The 17,528-nt window shown below is 35.9% G+C and overlaps 1 protein-coding gene across 5 annotated transcripts in view; it reads left to right on the forward strand.

The window, feature by feature from the left end:
- Positions 1–17,528, forward strand: part of cdk10 (cyclin-dependent kinase 10) — a 105,642-nt gene that overhangs the window by 82,712 nt on the left and 5,402 nt on the right. For 3 of the 5 annotated variants that reach the window (XM_039763447.1, XM_039763448.1, XM_039763446.1), the window contains 11 exons: positions 1,908–1,980; positions 3,595–3,666; positions 5,928–6,030; positions 6,820–6,901; positions 11,586–11,653; positions 11,939–11,991; positions 12,535–12,604; positions 13,138–13,197; positions 13,575–13,698; positions 15,536–15,675; positions 17,314–17,366. In XM_039763447.1, coding sequence (XP_039619381.1) covers positions 1,908–1,980; positions 3,595–3,666; positions 5,928–6,030; positions 6,820–6,901; positions 11,586–11,653; positions 11,939–11,991; positions 12,535–12,604; positions 13,138–13,197; positions 13,575–13,698; positions 15,536–15,675; positions 17,314–17,366 — 898 coding nt within the window. Of the gene's footprint in view, positions 1–34; positions 1,054–1,907; positions 1,981–3,594; positions 3,667–5,927; positions 6,031–6,819; positions 6,902–11,585; positions 11,654–11,938; positions 11,992–12,534; positions 12,605–13,137; positions 13,198–13,574; positions 13,699–15,535; positions 15,676–17,313; positions 17,367–17,528 lie in introns of those variants that run through there. The other 2 variants (XM_039763445.1, XM_039763444.1) reach the window with 2 other exon arrangements.

The raw sequence follows: 17,528 nt of genomic DNA on the forward strand, positions 1-17,528 counted from the left end.
ATTTTTAAAAGAAAGTATAAGATAAGTAGATGTTAGTTTTGTTAATAAAAATGTTATGATTTAATATAGTAATGTAAAATAAATTATATGCATTTATGCCGTCTGATCTCTTAAAATGTACGTGAGGTTATCCAGTAACCAACAGGGAATCGAAAGGTAACGTTACCGTTATGTTTCTGGGCTGAATATATTCGTAGTAGTGTTGATTTGTCCTACCGACTCGCAGCTCCAAAACCTGCCCTTTGAGCTCCTGAAAATGAATCCTATCGCTGCAATTAATTTGCTGCGTATTATTATTATTAATTATATATAATTGCCTTTCACATTAGTGACTTAATCTGTGCACCAGAACGTTTATCATAGCTCCACTTTTAGCTTTTTCTTTCAACCCCTACCACTCGCGGAAGGAGGAGCTGAAAAAATGTAAAAGCGACAAGTCTGCAGCCGCTGACACTCAAATGCACTACTCAGCACAGCAGTAATGATTCATTTAACACAATAACTACACATTTATCTACTAGTTAAATGTTGATACGACGCGAATACATTTGTCACGTCAATAAAATTCGTTTGATGAGTTTTAAAGAAACTTAAAAGTTAACAATCATCCTACTATTCGACATGTATCCTTTCACCAGTTTCGGCATGTATTACTTGATGCATAAATGCGTGTTTGTAATACAGTACTTAATATAGCCATTACCATGCGCTCCTTCCACAAAAGAAACCGCTTACACACGTGAAGCCTGCTGGAACTTAGAATTCTAAGCAACACTGGAAATGTCAATAGTCGTCCAACCAAACCATTCGACTCCGAGTTTTCAGCCTATCGGAATGAGACTCTAAGAAATACAGGACCAGTGTTTGTATGTGGGTGATGCTGTGTAATTTTTTGATATGGTTTTCTAATATTTCGGATTTTTTCAAGTTAGTTAGTAACACATAGCGCTGCTGTGCACAGATATGTCGGAGTCGACAGAGACGGATCAGGATATCATACGACTAAGGTCTATCAAAAGCCAGCGAACCTGTATTGTGTCCCAACAAGACAGAGTAAGTTAAAAACAAAACACAACAATTTTTCAAGTTGTAATTTAAATTGATCTCCTCAGTAAATGAACTAGATAACTGCATATTTTGCACAGGAATCATATTTTAGGGTATGTTTTGCAGAATTGTCATGTGTGTATTGTACTATATGTAGGTGTACATTAAACACACACGATAAAATAAAAAAAAATATATAACGTAATATCAGTATTATTCATTTCAGTTTAACGTGATAGTCAAACAAACAGCCAAAAGATCACTAAGGTTGCTTGTAGTTTCCCATGCGGTACTGACTTGTATATCGTGTTAAAAGGAAACGACACATTTTTGTATATTTACTATAGTAGTAAATATTTCTCACAGTCGTCACCTGGAATGTTATATAGCGTCTGCAGAATGTTGGTTTGTAATAGACGACGTCAAATGAAAGAGTCAGTTACAAGAAAATTATTTTACAGTACCATTATTTTACAGTATCCTCTTTCAAGTAATGAAGAGAAATGATTTTCTAAGGAGAACAGAGAGACTTAATTCACGGTAGAAATTCTTAATGGGAACAAATTGCATTTTTTTATAATGTTCTCATAATTAGCATTTTCATCTTGTATGGTATTGGTTTATTTACACAAAGTTGCAAAGGGATAACATGCATTCGTTTATATTACTCTGATTATGAGGGATATATTTATTTTGATCATTAGAACTGGTAACTAAAAAAAACGTTAATATAAATTCAAACCTCATCTGCATCAAGGAGAAAAAGAAGAGCAGGCAACTTCCACCTGTAAGCTAGGATGCATCTGGTTTACATACATAAGGACATAACGTGTTTATTTATGGTTTTAATATTGTTGCAGCTTGGAAACTGCAGGAGTGTGAAAGAATTCGAGAAGCTAAATAGAATTGGAGAGGGGACATATGGAATTGTGTGTAAGTATTTATGGTACTCTGTATCTTGTACTGCCAATATCGTTATCAGTTCATCTTACAAATATCTTAAATATCCAAAATAACAACTTAATTAGGAACTTCTTATACATTTTAAAGAACATTTTGCTGTGATGTTATGCTCTACATGTATGTGCAATAAAGAATTTATATATTTTGTTATGGTTAGGTCCTAGGGTGACCCTGTTTGCCTTTACATTGTTTATTGTGTGGGCCTTAACAGAATATAGTTCAGTATTTCCCATTTCTTACATTTCTAACTCCATGCGATTAGACAGAGCACCAGACCAGGCATATGAAGAAGATACATTTATTAAATATTATTCAAATAGACAGTATGATAACACAAAAACAATGTGTGAACACCATAAAATCTAGTACTGTTAGATGTTTAGTTTTGCACAGGCAGACCATTTCTTTTGTTGCTTGAAGTGTCAGCAGTAAGTCAGAGCATTCTTGGATCTTTTCTGATCTTATAAAACTGGTCTAGGTATGAGGTAGTCATCCTGTCTCCAAGACAAAATTGCCTTAATTGCAAGTTAATTTCTTGTGTTTGAAAAGTGTATTCATAGCGCATATGCTTCTTATATTAGAGTCAGGAGGCTATAGTGAGGCATGCTTGTGTAACTTAGGAACAAGGGTTATAAGAAGTGCTGTTGTGCCATCATCCAAAGTTCATAAAACTAAAATTGTTTCTATTATGAACTGCTTTTAGCTCACACTTCTGACATCATACATATTTTTGAGTATAGTATAGTGCAGCATACTTCTATAAATTAGAAGCAACTATGCTTGTTTGTATAACTTAGACATAGTTTATGAAACCATATGTCCATTATAGATAGGAGCAAAAACATGCATAGCCAATATAGACTTGTAATTGCCACATTTTATTTGAACTAATTACATTCAGGTAATTCTTAAGCAAACCCCAAGACATTAGTGGACAAAGTACATTTTCAGGGGCTAAGTAAAATGACAAGTTATTAGCATCATTGTAAAGGTTCACAGTTTAAATATTATAAATAGTAATTTTCTTTCCAGAAAAGTTTCACTAATTTCTCCAACATTATCCAGTGCAATGCATAAACCCACGGTGTAATTAGTGGTTCACCAAGTAGCTTGAATTAATTAATGGAAAGTATTTCTTATGATCCTAATATTTCTGCCCTTGAATTAGTTAGTCATCTTCCTTCAGTGCTCCCTGGTTTTCTTCCACAGTCCAATAACATACTTCCATATTGGCTAATGACTCTAAATGATTTTGGTGAGAATGTACCCTGTATTGGTCTAATTTAGTCTCTACTTTGAGTTAGAGTCTCATATGATAGTTTGCGGCTACCAGCATTTTTTTAATGGAAGAAAGTAGGTTCACGTAATGGGTAGATGGATGATCTTCGTTTGACCTGCATATTTTATGTATCAAATTGTGATGCAATAATCAGTCTTTGAAAGTAACCAAGAAACCAGTGTATTTGTTAATTCTTTACTGTTAATGTCAGTATCTTGTGTTATGTTTTTTTTACTGTTTTGATTTTTTTTTGCAAATTTAAATTGAATTCCAGTTTGTAAAAAAAATGTATTTTAACTTGACAGATAGAGCGCGGGACACCAAAAGTGGAGAGATAGTTGCTTTAAAGAAAGTGCGCATGGACAAAGAAAAAGATGGTAAGATTTTGAGAAGTACTCATCATTCATAAAAAAATATTGTGTGTTAGAAGGATCTTCTGTTGATAAAGCCAGAATTTGGTCATAGTTTTTGATTGCTCAGTTTTGTTGTTTGCATTGATCTTTTTATTGAATAAATGTATAAAGAGTGCTGTAATAATATTTTGCCTATTGTCTGATTTTTCTACATTATACAGGATGGTAGTGAAATCAGTTATGTTATATGGGTTGGAGATGGTGGCACTGACCAAAAAACAGGAGACAGAGCTGGAGGTGGCAGAATTAAAGATGTTATGATTTGCATTGGGTGTGACAAGGATGGACAGGATTAGAAATGAGTACATTAGAGGGTCGGCTCAGGTAGGACAGTTTGGAGACAAAGCTAGAGAGGCGAGATTGTGTTGGTTTGGACATGTGCAGAGGAGAGATGCTGGGTATATTGGGAGAAGGATGCTAAGGATAGAGATAACAGGAAGATATGGAAGAAGAAGAACTGTTGTGGCAACCCCTAATGTGAGCAGCCAAAAGAAGAAGAAGGTTGTTTGTTTTTCACAGGGAATATGGTCATGGGTTGTATCTGATTACAGAGAGGAAAAAAAATAACCAAAGTTTGGTGCTTCTTACAATAATTTGTTTTGCAAAATGGTAAAAAAAAATGCGGCGGCACCAGGGTTAATTTCCTGGATGTACCTTGCATGGAATTAGCATGTTCTCCCTATGATTACATGGGTTTCCTCTGTGTGCTCCCACTTCTCTGGTTTCCCTGCACAGTCCAAAGACATGCAGGTTAGGTGAACTGACATTGCTAAGTTGTCCCTGTGTGTGCGCCCTTTTCAAGGATTGTTCCTACATTATTTGTGATGCTTGCTGGATAGGCTCTAGCTGCCCTGCAACCGCACCCTGTATTAATGGTTTGAGGAGATGGATGTAGTATGAAATGCAGTCAACAAATATAAAAGATTTTTTTTTTGTAGGTAAATGAAAACATGTAAAAGGATTGTTAGAGTTAGCTATTTGAACACCATTGTTAATAATCAGGATTTAGGCCAGTCCAGCACAATTTTAATAAAAGCAAATTCAGTCAGCGATATTGGCAAGAGTGCTTTCATACTAGAAGCCCTCCACCAACTTATTTGTGTTGGTAATGTCCATTCCAAGATGATTGTCCCCACATATTTTAAATTCCTCAACCTTTTTCCTATACTGTATGTCCACTTATGTCAATTGTCAGTGTAGTCTAGAATGAAAGAGTCTATAGATGGTTTAAATCTGAGTCGTAATTAAATCAGTTTTTTACAAGGTGAAAAGAAAGCAAGACAGAAAATTCCCTTGGGATCTCCAGCACGCAGTTCTTGAACGTAATAAACATTTAACTTTCAGGTATCTAGTACCTGATCCAGGAGCCCAGAGCTTATTTTCCACCATAGAGGCCATACCATTCAATGCATTGAAGAAATATTTTGGTGCTTTCAAAGTATTATTATTATTATTATTATTTGTATTTTTCAAGCCTAAGTCTTGAAACCTATCAGAGTTGCTCACTCAAACGTTTCTAGAGGCACATGTTTGCCACAATCCAAAGATTGGTAGGTTTTAGCTTGGTGAATGTGACAAAGACAAAGATGAGATATGAGACAGGCTGCTGTTGGTAGTTGCTGGGGTGCCATTTTCTGACCAGGACAGTTCTACAGGATAGGAGCCTGAATAGGAAAATCTGAAACATTGCTAATGCTTAAACATCAGGTGACCTCTCTGTTTCGTATTTGAAATGTTTATTATGAGTTTGTAGTAAGTAATTCAAAAGTGCAATAGAAATACATGCAGCAATCTTTACACAAATGAAAAACGTTAACATTTGTTGGTGATTACTTATTAGTGTGAATGAAGACTAAGCATCATATTGTTAGTAGCTGGAAATCTTTTATTTTATGCTGTGGTACATTTATTACAATCCCATAGCCACTCTGTTTTAATGAACAGTGATTTAAAAAATGGTAGAATGTATTCTTGTAATTGACATTTTCACATAAGCCATTATGAAACTAGCAGTAACTAACTTTTATATTTTTCAATTTGTGTGGTTCTTAAACTTCAAGAGTGCATTATATTCATTTCTAAATATTTTTTTTAAATTCTACTGCTTTGAAAGCATTTAGCTGGATTTATTTATTTGGTCAGTCCTAACATATATCAGTGTGTTTGACTTGTCTCAAATATTACTAGTGGTGGTTAAGAGTTCTTTTACTTTGTTACCTTTGTAGGCATTCCCATCAGCAGTCTACGAGAGATCAATTTGCTTCTCAAACTAAGGCACATTAACATAGTAGAACTGAAGGAAGTAGTGGTTGGAAATCATTTAGAAAGGTACAGATTTACTTAATGGTTTATGTTTGAGTAAATGAAAAGATAACAAAACCTGTTTAGCACTCCATTGGAACAGATTCCTCTTTGTTGAGAATAAAGCTCAAACAAAAGGTGCATTTACACTGTTGCAGCTGAATCAAATTTATCTGGATTGGAGAATTTGCAGCTGTGTTACAAAATCAGTTAGCTATGTGAACTGCTTTGGTACTATTGGATGTTTTAATTTACTCAAAATACAGGATAATGTTATAGGTTTATGGAACAAAGTCAATATTTTCTGCAAGCATTAGATGCTTTTGCTGTAAGTGATTAGTGTTTATTAAGATATCCAAAAATCCAATCACTACTACTAGTTTACTTTCTTCATCTTAAAGAAGACTTTTACAATACAAGTAACTCATATCCTAAATGGTATGGAATTGTATCAATCCTGATATTTCATCTGCTATACACAGACTGAAGAAACAAGACACAGATAAAAGGGTACAGGACAAAACAGCCGACATTGAACAATAAATGAATAATAAATCCCCTAGACTAAAGGCCTAATGACAGATAAAATAGCTTGCCTAACATATTTCTATTTGCAGTCATGTTTTTAAATCAAATGATCATATGAAAGAGCTAGTAAGAACATTTTCATGTATCGGAGAGTTTTATAATTGGTTATAAATCATGCCTGTTTCTTGCTTGCTTAGTTACTTCATGGGGTGTATAATCAATGAACTATTTATACAATAAGCAAGTACAAGAAATGAAAACATGCATAACTGATAATTTTTGTTGTAGTATTTTCCTCGTGATGGGCTACTGTGAACAAGATCTAGCCAGCCTTTTGGAAAATATGCAGTCACCTTTTTCTGAAGCTCAGGTAATTGTAAAGTTATATTGCTCAAATTGACAGAAACCTGCATTTTAACTTTATTTTTCAATATTTTCTGAATACAAAACACTTTTCCTTTATTAAGAGTCACTTCACAGAACTATTTAAATCAGTCTGTTTGATCCATTTAGAAAATGTAAAAGTCCGCAAAGATTTATATTGCTTAACACTCAGTGTATTGTGTTATATTTACATTTTTTAAAGTTTTTTTTTCAGTGTGTTGTTTGTTCTTTTTGATGGAGGGCAGTGATTCAGTGGTAGGAATTATAGGGAAAAGGAGGGATTTTGCTGATTGTTATTTGCAATTTCGGTTGATATTATCAGAGCAGGCTTTAACGATTTTTTGGGTAGGTTTTGGAAGGGATATCCTTTATTTGATTTGACAGCCTGCACATGCTGGGGTTTGAGTTCACTGCTTCATTGAGCTGCACTGAAACTTGCGGTTTCTTCTGTACTTTTGCTGCATTCTGATTCTTAGTGGCTAACCTTACACTTTCCTCTCTTGTAACATTCGGGGGATAGGGGGATGTAAGAAGGGTCGGTGTACTTGTCTATATGTGACATCAGAGGATAGATATGGTCTTTTTATAATAAACAAAACTTCTAGAAACGTCATTCAAATGTTAAGCTTGGCTATTTGTATAAATAAATTATAAATTTAATTTTGAGAGTTTGAGACCCCTGCAGTCATACCATCAGCCACTTCTCTCTTTGTCACGGTCAGTGTGCTCCAATGGGATTAGTAGGTTCTCTTTTGGCTATTTTCTATCATTTTTTTTGTATTTAAAATTAAAAAACTAAAGGCACATGCTCAGAGAGTCACCTTTGAAGACGTAAAATATAAAACTGAATAGGAGGTAAAAAGGTGCCTTGAAAATAATGACAGTCCTAGAAACAGGCTTTACAGGAACACACTCGAGAGAAGGAGAGCCGGTCAAGAGATGTTCATACACATACTCAGATACAGAGGAGAGGCACAGAAGGTACATGTAGAGCAAGAGACAGCAAATAGTTCTTAATTATTTTTTTACCTGTCTTGGACAGGTGTCGTGGCTAGTGATGAAATAAAGTTAATTGGTATATAACCAAGACAGTAAACCAAAATAAATGAAAAATGAGCTTTTCTGAATGTTACAAGTATTATAAACAAAGCAAAAGAAAAAGGAGTACATATACAGTATGTGTTACATTATAATAATAATATGGGATGCTTGACAAAATATATAGAATAAACAAGAGAATAATTTTAGGTGGGCAAGAGTATGTTAATTTTGTGGTTTGCTTTTGACAATGCCAGAAGCTAATGAGATATTTTAGCAAGGCAACCAGTATTTTTTTCCATATCTTTCAGTGGTAAGCTGTATGTTATACTTTCATCAAGGTAACTGAACCACACACATACTTAAAAAAATGAATAAAACAATTTAACAGTTAAAGAAAATGATTACAGGAATATGATATCTGTTGATATATTGGCATCAAAGACTAGGTGTAACACAGGTGAAGCAAAAAAATGAAAACAGGGAAGAGGCTATTTTTAGTTTGGTTTAGATTTTTTTTCTGGACAATCTTGATTTTTACATGTTAATGTTTAGGAATTTTTGGCTTAACATCACAGTTAACTCTCTGTCTTTCTTGCTTAAATGCACAGCAGTGGGTGGTGCGGCAATGTGCTGTATCAGCGAATGCTCCCAACCTGTAGGAATAATCATTTTCATATTGCACTGTTGCACGTTTTTTTAAATAACAGGTTGAGGGCATAATGGCCATCATTTCTTCTGTCTACCAACTTTTTTTCTCGTTTGTTATTGTTATTTTTGGAAATAATTGTGATGTTCCTTTTATGACTACAGTATATGGTATATATAACATAGTCTTTGTGACCATTTATGTTAAGTAACTTCACATATGTTAACACTTTAGTGTAGGTACTGCATAAATGCACCTATTACTCGTTTACTCTTACGCAGCAAGACCTTAACAAAGGGTTCTTTTAGTCTTGATTATGGTTATAAAGCGTCAGTAAAGTGGTTATTCTTCTCAGTCCTGTGTGGCATTTGATATGCTAGTAAAATTACGTAGGAATATTAAGGAATCACAAGTCTCATCAAGTATGCAATATCAAGAGACATTTGTGTCACTTAAACCATTTCAGACTGTTTCAAAGTGAAGTTATCTTAGTAGGCCATATTGCTCAGATGAATACTGTATACACTTATACTGATGCTTTATAAGCATATTATTACAAGAAGAAGCCTTTGTTAAGGTCTTGTTACATACAAGTAAATGTGTAATAAATGCATTTTTGTAGTACTTAAACTAAAATGTTACCATTTATTTTTTTACACTATTTAATCTTTTGTTTAAATAAATTTCAATTATATTGAGATACATACTTGTACATAAGGGTACTGTGCCTGAATGAGTCCTTTAATGACACACTAACACTGAATATTTTTGTTATCATGTAATTAGTAGAGGGAAAGGCATGGTGCTGCAGTGGTACTGCTAATGCCTTGAAACAAGGAGACTGAGGTTCGTGTCCCAGATGCTCCTACATGGAGTCTGCACATTTTCAGCATGTCCATGTCATTTTTCTCCATGCTTCAGTTTCCTCTCACAGTCCAAAAACATGCAAGGTAGATGGATTGGCAATGCTAAATTTGTGTGTGCCCTGCCTAGGGACTCTCACTGCCTTTTGCCTGATGCTTGCTGGGATAGGCTTCACTTTCCCCATGACTTGTTCTGGGTAAGCGGGTTTAGGAAATAGGTGGACAGATGGATGGATGGTAAGTAGAGGTTAGCATTAACCATTAGTTGCACACATCATTTAGATTCATTGATGGGGCTTTAAGACTGAAGAAATATTTTGCAGTAAAGAAGCTTGAAGGGTATTGTGTTGCGTGTTGGCAAGTGAATGTGTTAAATCTGATCATATATAATGCCTTATGTGGCAGACTTTTGCATTTTCTTTGTGGGGTACCCTGGTCAACAGGAGAAAAAAATAAGGGAACATTTAAATCACACATGGGATCTCAATGAATGAAATATTCAAGTGGAAAATCTTTACTGAGTAATACTGTGTAATTCATTGAGAACAACATGATGTAGCAGTGGTCAATAGAAACCAAAATCACCAACCCATTGAGGGATGGACAAAACATCACACCCAAAATCAAAGTCAAAAATTGAATCACGGGCTGATCCAACATACATGAAATTCTTCACGGCAATTCATAATGTGACTCTGTATTGAGTATGGCCTCCACGTACCTGTATGCACTCCCAACAATGTCTGAGCATAATCCTGATGAGATGGTGGATGGTGTCCTGAGGGATCTCCTCCCAGACCTGGATCAGGGCATCGGTAAGCTCCTGGACAGTCTGTGGCACTACTTGGTGGCATCAGATGCACTTATACATAATGTCCCAGGTCTGGGGAATGTGTGGGTCAGTCAATGGCATCAATACCTTTGTCATCCAAGAACTGCCTACACATTCTGCCCACAACGGACTGGGCATCGTCCTGCACCAGGAATTACCCAGGGCCCAATACACATGCGCAAGGTCTGACAATGGCTCTGATGATTTCATCCCGGTACCTAGGAGCTGTCAGGGTATTGTTGCACATGGAGGTCTGTGCGACCTTCCCAATATGCCTCGCCAGACCCACTGCCAAACCAGCCATGCTGGATGATGTTACAGGCTGCATAACGTTCACCACATCATCGTGAATGTTTCATGTCTGTCACATGTGCTCAGTATGAACTTGCTCTCATCTGTGAAGAGAATGGGGTGCTAATTGCAGAGCTGACCATTGTTGCGTTCTCTGGTGAATGCTAAGCGAGCTGCACGGTGATGGGCTGTGAGCACAGGTTTCACTAGAGGATGTTGGGCCTTCATGCCACCCTAATGGAGTCGGTTTCTGACAGTTTGGTCAGAAACAAGCACACCTGTAGCCAGGTGGCGGTCATTCTGTAGGGTTCTGGCAGCGCTCCTCCTGTTAGTCCTCACATAAAGGAGCCGATACCAGTCCTGCTGTGGAGTTGAGGCCATTCTATGGCCCTGTCTAGCTATCCCTTGAAACAGCCCATCTGCTGGTGTCTCCTCCATGCTCTTTGAGGCTGTGTTGGTAGACACAGCAAAACTTCTTGTGATGGCACATATGGATGTGCCATCCTGGAGGACATGGACTAACTTTGCAACCTGAATCAGCTGTAGGTACCATGTTATGGTACAAGTTGTGACAAGGACACTAGCAAAATGCAAAACTAGACATGAATCAGTCAGGGGGGATGAGGAGAGAGTAATTGTCTGTGGCCACCACCTACAAGGCCTTTCCTTTTTTGGGGGTTGTCCTGCTGTTGCCTCTCCAGTGCACCTGTAATCACTTTATTTTGCACCAAAGCAGGTGAAGCTGATTCACAGTCACTTATGCTTCCTAACTGGACAGCTTGATATCCTTGAAGCTCAAATGACTTGGTGTTAGACTGTGATGATTAAGTGTTCCCTTAATTTCTTGAGCAGTCTATATTAACCTTTGTATATTGCTATATAAATGTTCAAAAATGGACAAAAGCTGTTGTCTGAGAGGTGTTGATAGCATTACAGTGAGTGATGTTTACTTTTTTATATTAGTTACTAAACCTGATTCATTACATTTTTCCCTCAGGTGAAATGTATAATTTTACAAGTTTTAAAAGGACTGCATTATCTTCATGAAAACTTTGTTCTACATAGGTGAGTGGCAGCCTTCCACCTGTTGAAACCTTCTAGCTGTATCACTCGATGTTGGAGAGTAAGACCTATAAACCTGATAACCAGAACAATTATTACAACAAAGATTTTGGCAAGGGTATAAGGCTTCCTGCAGTCGTTGCTACTTTTTGTAATTTATAATCAAGTAGTTTTAAGTAATTAGTGGTGTCTGATGTTGTTATATTTCAGTGAGTGCACCATTGTAATTACATAATGTTGAAGGGTTAAAGTGAAGAGACGGTATCTAATATTCTTGTCTTTTCACAGAGATCTTAAAGTATCAAACTTGCTAATGACTGATAAAGGATGTGTAAAAATAGGTGAGTTTTTTATTTTCTTAGAAATAAATTTGTGAAGTCAAGACAGCATTATCACAGTCATATGATATGTGTTCTCTAAATATAGAAGTTTTAATTATGTTTAAACAATCCTCGGCCTGGGCACTGTCTGTATGAGGTTTTCACTTTCATTCTGTCTTTGCATGAGTTTTTCTTCTCACATACTAAAAACATGCATGTTGGTTAATTGCCTTGCATGGTGACCTGAGTAACAGAGTATGGGTGCGTTTCTTCCCTGTAGTGGACTGGTAGCTAGTCAGGGGTCAGGCCTTGTGCTTAGTACTTCGGCTCCTAGCAAGAGTAAACTGGGTAAGTAGGATTAAAAAAAAGGAATGGATGCATGAAGATTGAGGTTACTGTACTCTACACATGAACCTCTATATGGGAAATGTGGGTGGATGAAAATGTCTGCCAGGATTACTTAGTTAGGACAAGCTTGAAGTTCTCTTGTTTTTATGGCATATAATAATGTACAATCATCATTGTGAGGAACACAAATTAGCATGCTCTGTTGTTTTCCCACAGCTGACTTTGGGTTAGCCAGGACATATGGAGTACCTTTAAAACCAATGACGCCTAAAGTTGTGACACTGTGGTAAGACATGGGAACTAAAGTTTCACTTCTTGGGTTATACTGTCTTTTCTTATTGGTAAAACTGAAATTTATATGAGAACCAATACTTAATCTGTTCTTTAAATTGTAAAGCTTCTTTGTGTATGCAAAGGTTTTATTTTATGTAACATTTTTTCATGATGACCACATTTAAAAACATTTTTAAGAAAAATACAGTTCTCACAGAAAAATATTTAAAATTCAAAATTTTTGTCACCAAAACATTATTAATTTTTGTAAAGTTGACACAATTATGACAGTTTCTGTTGAATTGCTGAGTAAAGCAGTTTTTGTAAATATCCTTTTGAACAAGTTTTTTTTTCTGTGGTGTAATAAACAAACCAAAATTATGAGGGGATAAGTGGATGTGGCTATATCACATTATATCAGATTTGTTAAGCCTGACTGCTATATTTGGTAGACATAGAGACATTGAAACATAACATATGTAATCTATAGGGAATAGTTAATTTTTCAGCTTTTTTTTTTTTTTTGCTTAATTTATTTTTGCATAGGTACAGAGCTCCAGAACTGCTGCTGGGCACAAAAACACAGACAACAGCTATTGATATGTGGTAAGATATATAATATATATATTTTTTTCAAACAATGGGCAGATACTCTGTGAGCCAAATAGACGAAGCAAAGTAAAACTTCAGAATCTGTCGCAATACATTTTATGAGTGGTCTTTGCTGCAGTTTTCTCCTCTTCTGAGGAATCGTCGTATCTCCAGCTTTTCACTGCAGATGTTTAATTGCTGCACAGTTCAGTTTATTTTAAACTCTTAAGTTACTTAAACTGGCAGATTATTATTATATATGAAACATGTCGTTTGTTTGGATTGTAAATGAACATATAACTGCTTTCTTGCCTTCAGTGTGTACTAGCTGAATAAATGTAGCTTAATCTTCTTTCACTCCAAAAAGCAATGCATTTATTTTCATTTTTCAGGGCCGTTGGATGCATTTTGGCCGAACTGCTGGCCCACAAGCCACTGCTTCCTGGAAGCTCAGAGATTCAACAGATTGACCTCATAGTGCAATTGTTAGGGGCACCCAATGAGAACATTTGGCCAGTATGTATGATCTTTCTTTGTTAAGAGACTTCTCCACTGTTCATTTAGCAACTGTATGCAAGTTTGAGAAAAAAAAAAAGTTTCCTTTGCAGAGTAACATTACTTACAAAACATTTTTAGGTACATAAGTTAAATTGTCTACCTCAATAATTAGTTTTAGTTTATTTTAGCTTAGCCTGGAAAAAATACTTTAATAAGCTTTTATGGCCATTTTACTTACTTTTGTTTAGTGTTTGAGATCTCTGTTTTTTATGTTCCATTCGGGACACCAGAACTAGGAAGGAGATGCGTTTGATTTATGAATTAAGTTTATAAATTGTCACGTGCCCACAAAAATAAACTTTCAATTTCTCCATTTGTTGATTGACTATACAAATAACCCAAACATGATTGATGCAATACATAAATTAATACAACTTACCCATAACATAAGGACAGCAGAAGTTTGGTTTATACAAATATATACAGACACAGGGAAGTGACAAGCGACACAAAGTATAAATACAAGTTAGCTTAGTCTGATCTTTTTCTCTCCTGTAGAAAGATTAATAGTCAGTCAGTCATTTTCTAACCCACTCCTGAACAGGGTTATGGAAAACACTGGAGCCTATCCCAGCTCGCATAAGGGTGCAAGGCAGGAAAAAATCATGGCCAGTCCATTCCAGGGTGAACACACACATATATATACACACACACACACACACTCTGGCCAATTTAGTAACACCAATCCACCTAACCTATACGTCTTTTGATTGTGGAAGGAAATCCAAGCAGACATGGGGTGAACATGCCAACTCCACGCAGGGAGGTCCCAGGGCACAAACCCTGGTCTCCTTACTGCGAGGCAGCAGTGCTACTACTGTGCCACCGTGCCGAATGAAAGAGGAACAAAACTGGTGAATTCTCTTTCCTTAATTTTTATCTAAAGAATTACCCAAGGAAAGATCATTCAGATCTGGCTTTTAAATCTGTTTCATCAGTTCTTAGGTGGGTATAAAATGTCTCATTTCCTACACATTGATAGTGGCATTGATTTCTTCACAATTCTGATGCACTCCCAAATCCCCCCCAAACAGAGCTCTTCAGTGCTGTGTGACCTGAGGTTGCACAGAATTATTGAAAAGAGAAACTTGTACAGCTATAGACTTACTCTACAAATAGGTTATTATTTTCAATTACAGTATTATTATTTTCATTATTATATACTAAAGCAAAACAGCCAATGTAATCTGTCCTATGTCAGTTAGCTTTGTATTTCATTCAAATTGGTGCTTTAATTTGGCATGCAGTGATTCTGTCGTGAGGCCGCCTATAAATCTGGTGTCACAGAGCCCCCATTCTTGTTTTACAGAGAGATTAAAATTACTATGATAGTAACTAAAACACGTGAGAAGGTTAGTCTCTGTATCGCTGGTTCTCCAGTACCACTTTGCACACAGGTTAAAAGTTTAGGTGTTAACCTTGACAGTTTTTTTTTTTTATTAAAATCTCATTTTAATTATGTACTACTTCAGGTTTCTTATCATCTTCACAACATTTCTCGATTATGTTCCTTCTTATCTTATGCTTTGACTGAAGTATTGATTCATGCATTCATTACTTCAAAATTAGATTATTTCAGTGCTCTTTTGTTTCATCTCTAAAGTCAATCTGCTCATCATTCTTTCAGGAACAAAAATTGACCAAATATTTATTTTAAGGCCATTTTGCAGTAATTCAGTTGCTTGTTCTATGTAATGTGTAGTCTTTAAGTGTAAAGTAAGACACCTAGAGAGAGTTTCAATTGAGGCTTACAGGAAGATAAATATTAATAGCTTTTTTGATTTCTTCCTTAAAGGGTTTCTCTAAGCTACCACTGGTTGGGCAGTACTCCTTAAGGAAACAACCATACAATAATTTGAAAAACAAGTTTACCTGGCTGTCAGAGGCTGGACTTCGACTGCTTAATTTCCTTTTCATGTTTGACCCAAAGCGCAGGTAAAAATCCTTTAGCTTATGTGATTTGGTTATGAAATGTGTTGAGCTAGAGCCATGTAGGACTGGATGCTATGTCGACACCAATCCTGGATGGAGGATACATTATCACAGTACATATTATATACAGAGAGCCATATAGTGTCATTAGTCAGACAAGCAGAATGTGGGTGAAACTGGACAACTTAGAGGAAACACATATATACACATATGAGGAACATGCAACTCCACACTGATGGCTTCCCACTTGGGAAACCTCAGGCACAAATGCAGCGAGGGAGCCTTCCCAATCAAGGTGCTATTCATTTAAGAAAACACTTCTGTTATATTCAGTAAAGCAGTAGTATTTTTTTTCCTGACACATACAGTATCAGTTATTAATGTGCGCTTTCTGTAGTCAGCACAAAACTGGCAAATTATGAAATACTGGAAGATTGCAACCTTTTTACTGTTACATGAAAATTACTTTGTGGCAAATCAAAGGCCAGATAACTTGTATCACATGAAAATTAGTCAAAGCAGTTATGAAAGACAACACATGACAGCAACAATCAAAAGAAAGTGCGTTTCAAAAAACAGTCATGGCCAATTTAGAGAAGGTCATTTATATAACAGTACATGCTATAAGATTTTTTTTTATTACCTGGAATTAAGAGGTTTTATTTTTATATAAATGATGCAACAAAATTCAAGTAGAAGGCATTGGAGTACAAGTTAAAAGGACGTGTGCAAAACTCACTTAAAGGAGGAACAACACCTTAAGTCTTTTTCTACACTGGGCATTGCCAAAAGTGTACCCTTGTGGGGGCCAGAAGAGAACCGTGATTTTGTGTGTTTTATAAAATTATTTGGTGTAGAAGACACTGAATTACAGGTAGATGAGTTACCATACACTTTGAAGTTGGGAGGTTGAAGTGCACAGATGTGGAAAAGTAAATGCAAGCTATATATACATATAATGCAAAGCTGAATGACTTGCTCAATCACTCATTAACAACACTATTTTCCATTTAGGTAAAAAGCTGAAATTTGGCAGGATTGTGTACATCTAGGCCTGTAGATCTCCACTAATGAAGTATATTTCGATATATCAATATGTGGGTGGACAAGGGAAGTCAGAGCTAACAAAAGCCGTAGGGAAAGCAGGAGGGGCTGCAAGTTGTTTGTGTTAATGTGTTTATTTTGTACTGTGTGTTGTGCCCTCCCTTATATAATAAACACAATGACTTTGTATTACCTTTGGTCTTTCTGGTCTTTACAGTGGGCCCAGGTGGTTACAATATGCAGCCACATTTTGGTTTTTTTTGAGTGTTTAAATGCATCATATTTAAGCTGCAGTATAAATGTGCCATTTAGATTATTAGCTTGTCTAAGCACACTTTTTAAACGTATTTCTATTTTATTTTTCCAGTCTGTGAAGTCTAAATTATACATTGCAAAAATACACTGTGTACAATTTTTTTATGACAGACAATAACAATGTAGTCAAGGATTTGAGTTTGAAGTCAATCTGTCTCTAATAAAAACACTGGTTAGAACAAAACGTGTCATTTTGAAGGTCCTTCTGGGTCTATATGACCGAAGGTAAAATGACTGTAATATCTTGGGTTTAACATACTTTTAAAATATTTTTCCTCCTAGAGCCACTGCAGAAGACTGTCTAAAAAGTAGTTATTTCAAAGAAAAGCCTTTACGTAAGTAATTTCAGACAATTTGTCCTTTCTGATGTTTGTACAGATGTGACAGAGTTGTGCTACAGTATTATATACATGTTGGTATATATTTGACAAGCAAAACATTACAGTTCTTAATGGACTTGAAATTGCCTAATCAGCTGCGAACTGAGTACAGGTAAT

This window comes from Polypterus senegalus, chromosome 9, assembly GCF_016835505.1.
Source record: "Polypterus senegalus isolate Bchr_013 chromosome 9, ASM1683550v1, whole genome shotgun sequence".
NCBI lineage: Eukaryota > Metazoa > Chordata > Cladistia > Polypteriformes > Polypteridae > Polypterus > Polypterus senegalus.